General features: G+C 44.6%; 1 protein-coding gene across 1 annotated transcript; it reads right to left on the bottom strand.

Moving 5' to 3' along the window:
* Positions 1-10852: 10852 nt before the first annotated feature.
* LOC115515008 (protein BEX5-like) lies at positions 10853-11327 on the bottom strand. The gene is given in 2 exon segments (XM_030317116.1): positions 10853-10998; positions 11001-11327. Coding segments are annotated over 2 exon segments (393 nt in total). The 5' UTR covers positions 11248-11327.
* Positions 11328-11697: the final 370 nt, after the last annotated feature.

Raw genomic sequence — 11697 nt, 5'->3', positions numbered from 1 at the left:
ATTTATATGGTAAATTCTGGGTATGTTCCGAATGCTACATTAAAAACAAACCAAAAACCGACTTTTCCAGAATAAAGTGAGAGGATCAGACTTAAGGATCAGCAAGCAAGGATCATGTGACAGTCATTGTTACACCTCTGGCATCTGATCTAGTACGTGCCTGGAACATATACATACTGCATAAAGTTAATTGATAATAGTTTTGAGTATTCACTCTGTTTTAGTCAGTGGGTTTTAAGTGCTTTTTATGTTTAAGCTCATTTAATACTCAGGATATCACTCTGTGTGGGACTATGATCCCCATTTTTCAGATGCATAGAGTGAGGCTGAGGGCCGGAAGGTAATGTGCCCTATGTGCTATAAAGAGTACGTGGCAAAGCTATGGCTGGACCCCAGCTTCATTTGCCATCAAAAGCCATGCTCTTGTGCTCTATGCAGTGCTTTCGTCCCAGTAAATATTGATTTTGAATAAGTGATATTTCTACTGGTGGTCATTTGCTTGGTCAGTTGTCAGTTCTCAACTTTCTGTCCAAGTTGTCCACTTTCCTGGGCCCCATATACTCCACTAGTCATCAAATGACTATCTTGGATCTAACATTTTGATGAATATTGTTTGGTGTAATAAACAGTCCATTGGAAAAATATTTCCTTTATTTAATGATTATAGGCAAAATCCTATCAAAACCCAAATGCTCTAAGAGCCATTTGTGATTATGATGTGGTTGTATTTCACAAACGCAATATTGCGGAGGTAAGATAAATTCATTTTGGGGGTGCCTGGGTGGCTCAGTGGGTTAAGCATCTGACTCTTGATTTCAGCTCTGGTCATGATCTCATGGTTTGTAAGATCAGGCCCCAAGTTGGGCTCTTCATTGACAGTGTGGAGCCTGCTTGGGATTCTCTCTCTCTCTCTCTCTCTCTCTCTCTCTCTCCCCCACACACACACTGTTGCTCATGCTCACTCTCTCTCTCAAATAAATAAACTTAAAAAAATTTTTCAAGAAAAAGTCATTTTGTAAGTAGTAGGAAAAAAAAAACCCACAATCTCTCTTTCGTAGGACTGCCATCCTTGAGGTCGTGTAGAAAAAAATTAAATTCGGTGGGCTTTGATTGATGTCATCTTTAGGGCCTGAGACCTGTTTTTCTGACACCGAGACACTCAAGCATAATATTAAGAAAATCCTGAGGAAATTCACTTCAGGTACAAAAGATTCTGCTAGACCACTGTTTCCTCTTTGTAGTCATTGCAGAGCTCAGAATGAGGGGTGGTGCCCTGGCCACCATGCTGGGCAATGGAAGAAGTACGGGTCTAGGACCAAGCTCAAATGTGCACCCCCGTTTCTTGGAGGGCTTGTTCAAACACAGATTGGGTCCAGCAAATCCAATTTGCTGCACCATTGGGTCCAGCAAATGGCTACCTGTTGTATCCATTTTGTTTGTTTGTTTTTGAGAAAGAGACAGACAGACAAACAGAGCCTGAGCTGGGGAGGGGCAGAGAGAGAGGGAGACACAGAATCCAAAGCAGGCTCCAGGCTCTCAGCTGGCAGCACAGAGCCCAATATGGGCTCGAACCCACTAATCGTGAGATCATGACCTGAGCCCAAGTCGACACTTAACCCACTGAGCCACCCACGTGCCCCTGTTGTATCCATTTTCTAAGACTTGTGTGAAAAGAAATGAAACTAACATGTTTGCAAATTACTTAAAAACCTATTATTGTTGGTATTACTAATATTATTGTGAAAGAAGCTATAGATTTATGTCACCCCAGACAGCAGCTGGCAGAATTTTTGAGTTACACAAGGCCGAGGGGTAAAAGTTCAGATAATTCAAAATGAATGTTGTGCCCTAAAATAGCACATAGGGGCCTTGGGAGCCAGCCTGGAATATAAGCGGTAAGGACACGGGCTCTGTTCTACTCATGTGTGTTCAAATCCTGTTTCCCGTCTGGAAAATCGGAATGGGAGCAGTTACCTGCTTGCCGAGAGGGCTTGCCGAGAGGGCTATTTAAGAGAATGCATTTAAAGAAGCAGCACATGGGGCGCCCGGGGTGGCTCAGTCGGTTAAGCGTCCAACTTCGGCTCAGGTCATGATCTCACGGTTCATGGGTTTGAGCCCCGCATCCGTCTCTGTGCTGACAGCTCAGGGCCTGGAGCCTGCTTCAGAATCCGTGTCTTCCTCTCTTTGCCCCTCCCCCATTGATGCTCACTCTCTCTCTCTCTCAAAAATAAACAAACATTTAAAAATTAAAATAATAATAAATAAAGAAGCAGCACAGTGCCTGCCATACAGTAGGCACTCTGTAAATATTGGCCAATATTTAGATTTCAGGTTGGTAACACAGCCATCAAGCTGTTCCATGGAAGCAGCCAGTTCCTTGATCCTGAAAGTCCATATTCTAACTACGCTGCTTTGAACAAGCAGTTGGACTCACTGACCTCTAAGGTTACTTCCAACTAAGACTCTGATGTCAGCACAAAGCAGGCAAATCTGGCCAGTTGCCAGCAACCAGGACTGTTTTCCTCAGTCTATAACCGACAGCTTTACCACTCACGTCTTGGCCCTGCCCCACCCCATAATCGTCAAGCAGACTTTCTGGAACTCCCTAGCAGGCAAAGCACTAACAGTAGAAAACTTAAAATGACACAAAGACTGGTGTTCACAGCTCTTCACTTCCCCCCCTGGGTTATGTGACAATTGAATCAAGTCTACACCAGAGAACGTGTGACAGTGCAATGAGCTCTTCACGAACAAATGCCAGATAAGCTTCAGCAATGTGCTCCGGGTGGGTGGAACTTCCAGGCTTGCAAAACCCTGTAGTTGATGGAGGCAACAACTGGAGCACAATTGCTGACCAAGTCGTGGAACCTGATGCCGTGTCATGGGGCTGGAATGCGGCTCGTGGTACCCTGTTGGGCAGACTTTCCTTTTATACCTCATGCAGATTAGAAGTTATTCACTGAGGCTGTGTATCTTCTTGCATAGCACAGGGACCAGCACTCTGACCATTCAACCTGACATCACAAGTGATATGGGCGGGTAGGGCGTCCTTGAACATGCAAGCCCATTTCAGTGATGGCAAGTGACTGATTCAACAAACTTGGGAGAGAATTTGCTCAGTTTCCATCACTCTCTTTCTCACTGGGTTTAGGGTGACTGGGTGGGTCACGGGACAGGCAAGGAAATATGACGGTAAGACATTTCAGTTTGATCTGACGGCGTTAGTTGCCTCTTCTGACATTCCTTGACAGCAAATACAAAAAATATAATTCTTTACGGGAATGCCTATTTTAAAATCTTTTTCCTAATTTTAAGTTGGGAGCGAGAGCATTTTCTTTTCTTAAGGAAATATTTCATATGATTGACAGATAATGCACTATCCATTTTTTAGACAATTTTTTTTTCCCGACTCCTGGTAAACCTTTAACTTTTCTGTTTCTCTCTGCATCTGGGTCCCAGTTACCTTCAATTCTGAGAACTTTTTCTCACTTTCTTCAAAGCTCTCAGCCTCTAGAGTACTGACTTCCTTTCCATATGATTCATTGCCAGCCTTCACGGTGACTTCCACATTCATAATCTTCCAGTCAGACGAGCACTGTTTTCATTCTATCTCAGCCACACCCCAGCAAGGCCACATATTACACTTGGCCACAACTCAGATATGCTTCACTTCCAGGATGGCAAATTCTGAAATCCCTATTTTTTTCTCAAAGTCCATTCCTTCCTCTCTCCCTCTCCCCCTCTGCTTTTCCTTTCATCTCCGTTGAGACCTCTAGTTCATGATGCTTACCTACTCTACCTATCCATCACCTGGATTTGGTTTCATTGCAGCAACCTGAACCCATTGGCTTATCACATCAATTCAGCATCACCCATGATTCCCTCTGTGATACCCTTTCCATTCTTGCTGGCTCTCTAGAGAGCACTTGCAGGGATCTCCCACCTGGTCTCTCTTTCTTCCAATCTGCTCTGTTCTAATCCATATTAGTTACCCCTTCTAAAATGCTCATCCTGATTTTAAAGCCCTGAGAAAACTTGTGTAACTCTTATCCTCCACAGCCTTCTAGTTTTTCTTCCAAATCTTGCTCATGCTTTTTTTTCATCTCCACCGGAAAGATACCGTCTATTGTATTAAAGTCCATCTCAAATAACACGTCTGATTCATCCACCTTCATTTGGTCACTTCTTAATGTTATGTTTCTTTGCTAGCGGCAATGGTCTGCATATTTATCTCCTTGCAGTGTGATTCAGGCTAAGGCACATGAGCGCTGGATTTAGAGAGAGATCCAGATGAAGACCCCAGCTGTACTATTTACTGTATGTATTAGTTTTAAGATCTTGGGCGAGTCTTTCCATTTGCCAAGACCACACTTCCTCCTCCAAAAAGGGGATAGTACCACCTACTTGGTGGGATGGTAATAATGATTCAATTAGAACAAAAGACTGCCATATAGGAGTCACTCAAGAAATATTATTTCTTCCATTCTTCCCCATTCCTTGTGTCTTTGAAGTAGAAGACCACGTCTTACTCATTTTGTTTCCCTTGAAATGTCAACAGAGTTTGGCCTTTCATGGGCCATAAGTAAATAGTCACTGAATTCCCATGTCTATATCATGCGTCCTTTTTTGTTGTGAAGGTTGGAGCTCCAGAGACAATGATTTTTTTATCTGCATTCTGTTTCCTACTTAATTTTGGTATGTTTATTTACTTTGTTATTTTTTTAAGTAGGCTCCTTGCCCAGTATGGAGCCCAATGCAGGGCTTGAACTCATGACACTGAGATCAAGACCTGAGCTGAGATCAAGAGTAGGACGCTTAACTGACTGAGCCACCCAGGCACCCCCATTTTGATAAGTTTAAAGCAGAATATTCTTTTTGTCTTAATTTTTAAATGTTTATTTATTTTTGAGAAAGAGAGACAGAGAGTGAGCAGGGGAGGGGCAGAGAGAGAGAGGGAGACACAGAATCTGAAGCAGGTGCCAGGCTCCAAGCTGTCAGCACAGAGCCTGATGCAGGGTTCGAACTCACAAACCGTGAGATCATGACCTGAGCTGAAGTCAGATGCTTAACCAACTGAGCCACCCAGGTGCCCCTAAAGCAGAATATTCCTTATATGCTGAGCAGACACTTAATTATACCAAATTTCCCTACTGTGGATAATTCTATCTGCTCTATTGAGAAAGACCTGTGGCTAGGTGCCCTATGTCTGGCCTGGAGTAAGGAGACTTTTGTGTTTGTGTGAAGAAAGCTCAGTCATAATAATGCTATCTGAGAATCTTCCTCTTGGGGTGATTGACTCAGCATGATCCAGTATGGTTGTGACCCATCATGCCCTCTCCCACATGTGGAGCTAATATGAAATGAGTTGGGAAAACTGATTCACATCCTCATATGCAGAGGGACCCTGTTACAAAAATCTAATAATACTACAGAATTCCTGGCAAAATAAGTGCTTCCCTGGGGAAAGGCAAGGCTCCCGGCTCAATGCTTATTAAAAGTATTGAGATGTAGTAGAAAGCTCACTGACCTTGGATTGGAAAGGCCTTCACTCGATCTCAGCTCTACCACATATTAGCTGTGGAACCTCATATAGGTTACTTGGGCCTCTCTTGTCTGTAAACGATGACAAGTTGTCATGACACACCTGGAAGCAAGCACCCAGTGGCATGCACGGCATAACCAGAAAGAACAACTGACAAACGCTAGTAAAAACATCAAAGAGCATAGAGAGATTTTTCATTTAAAAAAGACCTAGCACCATTTGTAGACGTAAGTAGTATCTATTGTGCTGTCAGCGACTACCCATGTGCATGGTTCATATGTCAACTTGGCTGGGCTTTGATGCCGAGACATTCAGCCAAACACCAGTCTAGATGTCACTGTGAAGGTATATTTTAGCTTTTACATCAGTAGACTTGGAGGAAAGCAGATTTACTCCCCATTGTGTGTAGGCGTTGTCCAATCTGTCGAGACCTTAAGAAGAAAAGATTGAGGAATCCTACTGGCAGGCTGCTTTCAGACTAGAGCTCCAATGTCAGTTCTTCCCTGGTCTCCAGCCTGCTGACCTGCTCTGCAGATTTGGGACTTGCCAGACCTCACAACTGTGTGAGCCAGTTCCTTAAAATAAATCTCTATGTAGATACACCTCCTATCGGTTCTATTTCTCTTACACAGCCTGCCCTGCTCACTAGGTGGTCATTAAGTGTCAGGAACTATATCCAACTCATCTTTATATCCTCAGCACCTAGCCCAGTGCCAGATATATGGTAAATATTCATGCTTATTGAGCTGAAAAAGAATAGCTCGCATTCATATACTATTTTGTAAAAATCGTTACACTAATCAATGGCTCTACTTAGTTCTTCATTCTTCAAATATTTTTCAGATGACCACGCTTAATGCTGATGATGCAGAAAGACAAGACAGAATGGCTCTTCTCTGGCAGTTGTTTAACGGTGGGTTGGAGTGAATGGGGCTGGTGCATAAATGGAGGGTAAAACTGGACACTTGGGACCCAGCGTATCCAGGCGAGAGAGCATGAGCTCCTGGTGTAAAACAGGGGCAACTGGAAGAAAGAGGAAGGGATGAATTCAAGAGAGAACTAGGATATGGAAATAGTGAGAAACAGGAGAGCAAGGTGTCTCCCATGACTCCCCGGTTTCTGTCTGAGAAGACGTGGGAGGAGCAGAATTTCTCATCAGCTCATCTGATCCTAACATTCCTCAACATCACAAAATACAACCCCTTCCTTTAAGGGATGCAGACACTGAGGCTGAGAGGGAACAGATCAACTGCTCCAAGCCTCATAAATCAGGAGCTGGCAGAGCTGGTATCAGAATCGCAGGCCATACCGTCTGGCTACGATGCCCTCTCTTCAGCTTCCATTATGCAGCCTGGCAAACCCCCTGGGCAGTGAGGAGTGAGGAAGGGCCTTGGAGCATCCCTGTGACTTCTCTATGGTGTCACCTCACTCCCTTGAGTGGTCAGATAGCAAACCAGCCTGTCGCCCTATCTGGATGTACAACTGAACTTCATAAACGACCCAGGAGTCATTCACTTCCTTTCCAAGAAGCTACAGAGAGTGAAGCAGATTTGCTGTGCTTTCAGTTGGTTGTCCTAGATGGGAAAAGGAGGGACATTTATTTGCAGTCAGAGAGGGAGAATGTTAATTGGTAAAAACGAAAGTACATTTTCCCCCAAAGCGTGAGGTCATCCTCTTCCTATTTTTAATTCAGAAGTGCCCTACATGGAATCAGTGTTCCCTTTCAAGTAAATGACAACATTTGACTTGTTGTCCTTTAAAGCCTGCCCACCCATCCCCTTCCTGCTCTCTCTGCTGACCACAGTTATTAACCCCGGCAGCATGAATCAAGGAATTCTAGCAACCTGAGCCCTCTCTGTAACCTGGCAGTTGTCCAGCAACTGGTAAGGAGAGAACTGCTTTCTCTTTCTTGCTCTGAGATGGACCTGGAAGCGGGAACCAGGAACCAGGAACCCAAACCCACCTCTGGTCTCCCACATCATTTTCCAAGTCCCTCTTTGTCTGCCTCTCAGCTCTCATTGTCTTGACTGTCTTAACATGGCCCCTAAGTTGAGGTGACCCACAGACTGCTAACCTGTCTTCGAGGGCACCTGTTCACGTAGCTCGACCTTTGCCTGGGTCTCAGTTTCTGATTTTTTTTTTTCTTTTTTGACAATGCTGCTGCCCCCAGACCAGCTGGGCTCACGTTTAATTCATCTCAGGGCTAATTCTAGCCAGGTTAGGGAAGGGGCATGGCAACTTTGGCCTCCCACCCCAGGCCTTCCTGCTGTCACGGTGACTAAGGAATGGTGGGGGACAATGGTTTGTGTCCCCCTCCCTGCCCCAAGCTCAGGGCAGTCATGCCAGCCTCCAGCACCTGTTCCCAAAGAGCATCCTCATAGGACACACTAATGGCAGAAACACAGGTACGAGGCCAGTGGGAAAGTGGCATGGAGATGCCTTGCAAGCAGGCAAGGAGAAACATGCAAGCATCAGGATGCTCCTTTCCCTCACTTGCAAGGGTCAGGATTGATCCTAATACCTGGTATATGCCGGTTATTCCACTATCTTCCAGGTGGGCACACCAAGACTGACGTCCCACAGCAGAGAGGTCCAGTGCCTCTGAGTCTTCGCTCCTGCTGTTCCCTCCGTGTGACTTGTGCTGCCTTCTTATCATCACCTCAGTTTCTGAATTCTTATCTAAGCCCTCCAGGACACTTATTTTTCTAGCACCTCCCCCCACTCCCTGTCTTGCAGGACTGCCCTCCCGTTAACCTCTTAGCACAGTGGCAGAGTGGTTACCAGGTGATTCAAGTGGAATTTAGAGCTCTGCAAAACACAAGTGCTCAACATGTGTCAGGTCTTTTGACTCCTGCTTGACTCTGAGCCTTGCTCATCCTGGAGGTTTACTTCATGCACCATTTGGGACATCTTCAAACTGGGGTTTCAGGCAGCCCTCGCCATCCTAGAATGAGTCTCGGATGGGGGGCTAAATCTGAGGTCGGCTGGGCTCTGACCCAACACCTGACTTATTCCAGTGGGAGGGTAGTTCTAAGGCCAGGCCTCGGCCCCTACCCCCACCCTAGCCAAGTTCAGCTGTGATTTGAGAATCATGACTTCCTGGGTCTCAAGGGGATGGCAATCAGATCTTTGCCAGATGGCGAGGCAGCTGGATGCTACTTTTGCATAAAATCACTACAGAGTCTGTAACCATTAGAACTACCATTTTCATGGAAGCCAGCTCAACCTTGTTAATTGAGCAAATTTGGAGCAGCTCCAAACATCCATCCAGTTGATGAAACTGGTGCTCTCCAAGCATGCCACATCATTTTGAGTCCAAATTCAAAGTTTAATCTCCATTGGTGGTTTCCTGAGAATTGTCGTCCTGAGCATTGGGAGACGGCACAGGAAATATCGACGATCACCCCTTCATCATCAGATTATGATTTGTGAACTAACATTCCTGGCCAGAAAAAGTTGGAAGAGGCTAAAACTGTCTCTTAGCTCACATTTTTTTTGCAATTTAAAATCAATGATATAATTAGATTTCCGTATCCTACTGCTTAATCCTTTGTTTAGATTTCATGCTTTCAATTATTAGTATCACCTTGGGTTTCCAGTTTGGGCAATTAAGAGTTGCCACCTTGCACAGGAGACTCCCGATGTCCCTGGTGGAAGGTCACGGTGATGTCTAGCAGCCTAGGCTGGTCCCACTCCACTGGCTTCCAGAGCTCTGCTTGCCCTTGGGTGTTTGCTGTCGGCTGGGCTGTGTTGCATAAGGTCAGAGCCTGGAGCTGCCACATCCACAGCTCTGTCCCCAGCACTGACTCAGTGCCTGGCACTCAGAAACTGCAGAATAAATATTTATTGAGTGAATGCCTCGAGAGCAATCAGCGGCTGTGTAATGGAGTTCTTTGTCCTTTTCTACAGCAAATGGATCTCAAAGGTCAGGAATGAGAAGATGAAAACGGAATTGAAGCAGATTAAATCAAGGCACAACATTGTCACCCATGGTACATGTACATCTGCACCCAGGGTTCTGCTCAGAGAACCCTCACAGAACTTCTTTCTCTCTGCGCCACCTTTTTAAAATCTTTATTTATTTATGGGGAGGGGGGGCAGAGAGACAAAGGGGGAGACCCAGAATCCAAAGCAGGCTCCAGGCTCTGAGCTGTCAACACAGAGCCTGATGCAGGGCTTAAACTCATGAACCTCGAGATCATGACCTGAGCCAAAGTCGGCCACTTGACCAACCGAGCCACCCAGGTGCCCCTCTCTCTGCTTTTAAAAGAAAACTGGACAGTCTCCTGCAGTTCCAAAGTAGAGTGGAAAAAAAAAAAAAAAAAGCAGTGGAGAGAGGGGAGTTCAGAAGGAAAAGTCCAAACACCCTCTTCCCTATAGTAATATTAAAAACAGTAAAAACAATAAGGTTAAATTGTATTCAAGCACTTTCCATGTGTCAGCAACTGTACTGTACATTTATTATTTTATTAATCTTCGCAACAAGCTTATGAGACAGATATTATTATCATGCCTATTTGTGGATGAAAAATAGGAGCTTGAAGAATTTAAATAATTTGCTGAAGCTGGTAGTTAGGGAAGCTGGAATCCACCCCAGGTTTGTCTGAGTTTAGCCACAGCCACATAAGTGTTGTGTCTTTGTTCTTTGCTGGTTTCAGTATTTAAGAACAAGGTGCAAGTCTCATGAGTTGTTTCACTCAGAACACCTGGCTCAGGGTCATGCATATCATGTGGAGATAATAAATATTTGTTGATTTGGAAGTAGAGATAGTCAAAAGGCACTAGGATAGGGTTATCACACTTGAAAATAAGCACACATGAAAGGAAATTCCAAAGCCAACTAAGGGAAAGCAGAGTGGTAAGTGGTCTTGCAGCTCACAAAAGACACAATGTATCATTAAAGGTGTTTGGCATTCTTAGCATTAAGTCAAAAGAGCATTTTAAAGTGGCTCCAACGTCTCCCTGCTTAAGTTTTTCTTTCCATTGGTTGTATGGACTGAATTGTGTCCCCCTGAAATTTATATGTTGAAGTCTCACCCTCAACGTGACTCTATTTGCAAACGGAGAATTCAGGGAGGTAATTCAGGTTCAGTAAGATAGAAGGGTGGGACCCTAATGCAATAAGAAGAGGAAATACACCTCTCTCTCTCTCTCTTTTTAGATTGCTTCTTAAACTGCTTTATTACCTTTACAGCATGTAATAAACATCTTTTCCTGCAAGTTGATGAAACTTCCCTGACAGAAAAACTTCCAGAGTAAGGCAAAATGGAATCTCTAATCAGAAAAATGACATAACACCATAGGTTCACATCAAGAAAATGCAACTTCGGGAAGCAGGGGGGTTATTATTACTAATCTCAGCATTGGAGGCATAAGGCAAAACTCATCATGATGGTCACGGTGAGGGGGATCCCCTATAAGAATGGGCAAACTGTACCACAACTGAAGCTCCCTGATTTCCTCCTTAGCCGCCTCATGTCATCCGTGAAAAGTTCCGTATCATCTGTGTCTCCATCTGTCATGTCAACGTTATTGACAAGCTTGTTGGGCATATCCTCTCTACCATCATGGACAGGTGGGGCCAAATCCACTCTAATATTTCCTCCAGGCTCCTGGCCTTCACCACCTCCCAAAGGGTGGGCTTCTTCTTCATTCTGCACTGGAGCCTGCCTTTCTCCTTCTCTTTCCCGGAGGACATTTTCCATGTTGAAACTTTTTTCCTGCTTACTTTTCCTGCAGGGATCCAACAGAGTCTTTCTCTCTTAGCCTTGAAATCTGCTGTGCCAATGGACCTGAATTTCTTGAACGCAAATGGATGACTTGCTGGGCGGGGGAGTCAAAACCACTTGCTGGATGGTGACGTGGTTTCTTTATAAGGAATTTCAACATGGCTGGGACCCAACAGCTCACCCTCCTTTCTCTGCCCACCATTTTTATCAACACCTCTCTTTTTCTCTCTGCTTAAACACAGAGAAGGACATGTGAGGAGACAGTAAGAAGATTGGTCATCTACAAGAAAAAGCAAGCAAGGTCTCACCAGGAACTGAATTTTCTAGCACCTTGATTTTAGACTTTCAGCCTCCAGAATGGTGACAGAATACATTTATGTTGTTGAAGCCTCCCAGTCAGTGGTACTTATTATGACAGTCTAAGCA

Source organism: Lynx canadensis, chromosome B2 (assembly GCF_007474595.2).
Source record: "Lynx canadensis isolate LIC74 chromosome B2, mLynCan4.pri.v2, whole genome shotgun sequence".
In the NCBI taxonomy this organism is placed as follows: domain Eukaryota; kingdom Metazoa; phylum Chordata; class Mammalia; order Carnivora; family Felidae; genus Lynx; species Lynx canadensis.
Note: the sequence above shows the minus strand (reverse complement) of the source record. Positions and strands in the feature narration are given on the sequence as shown.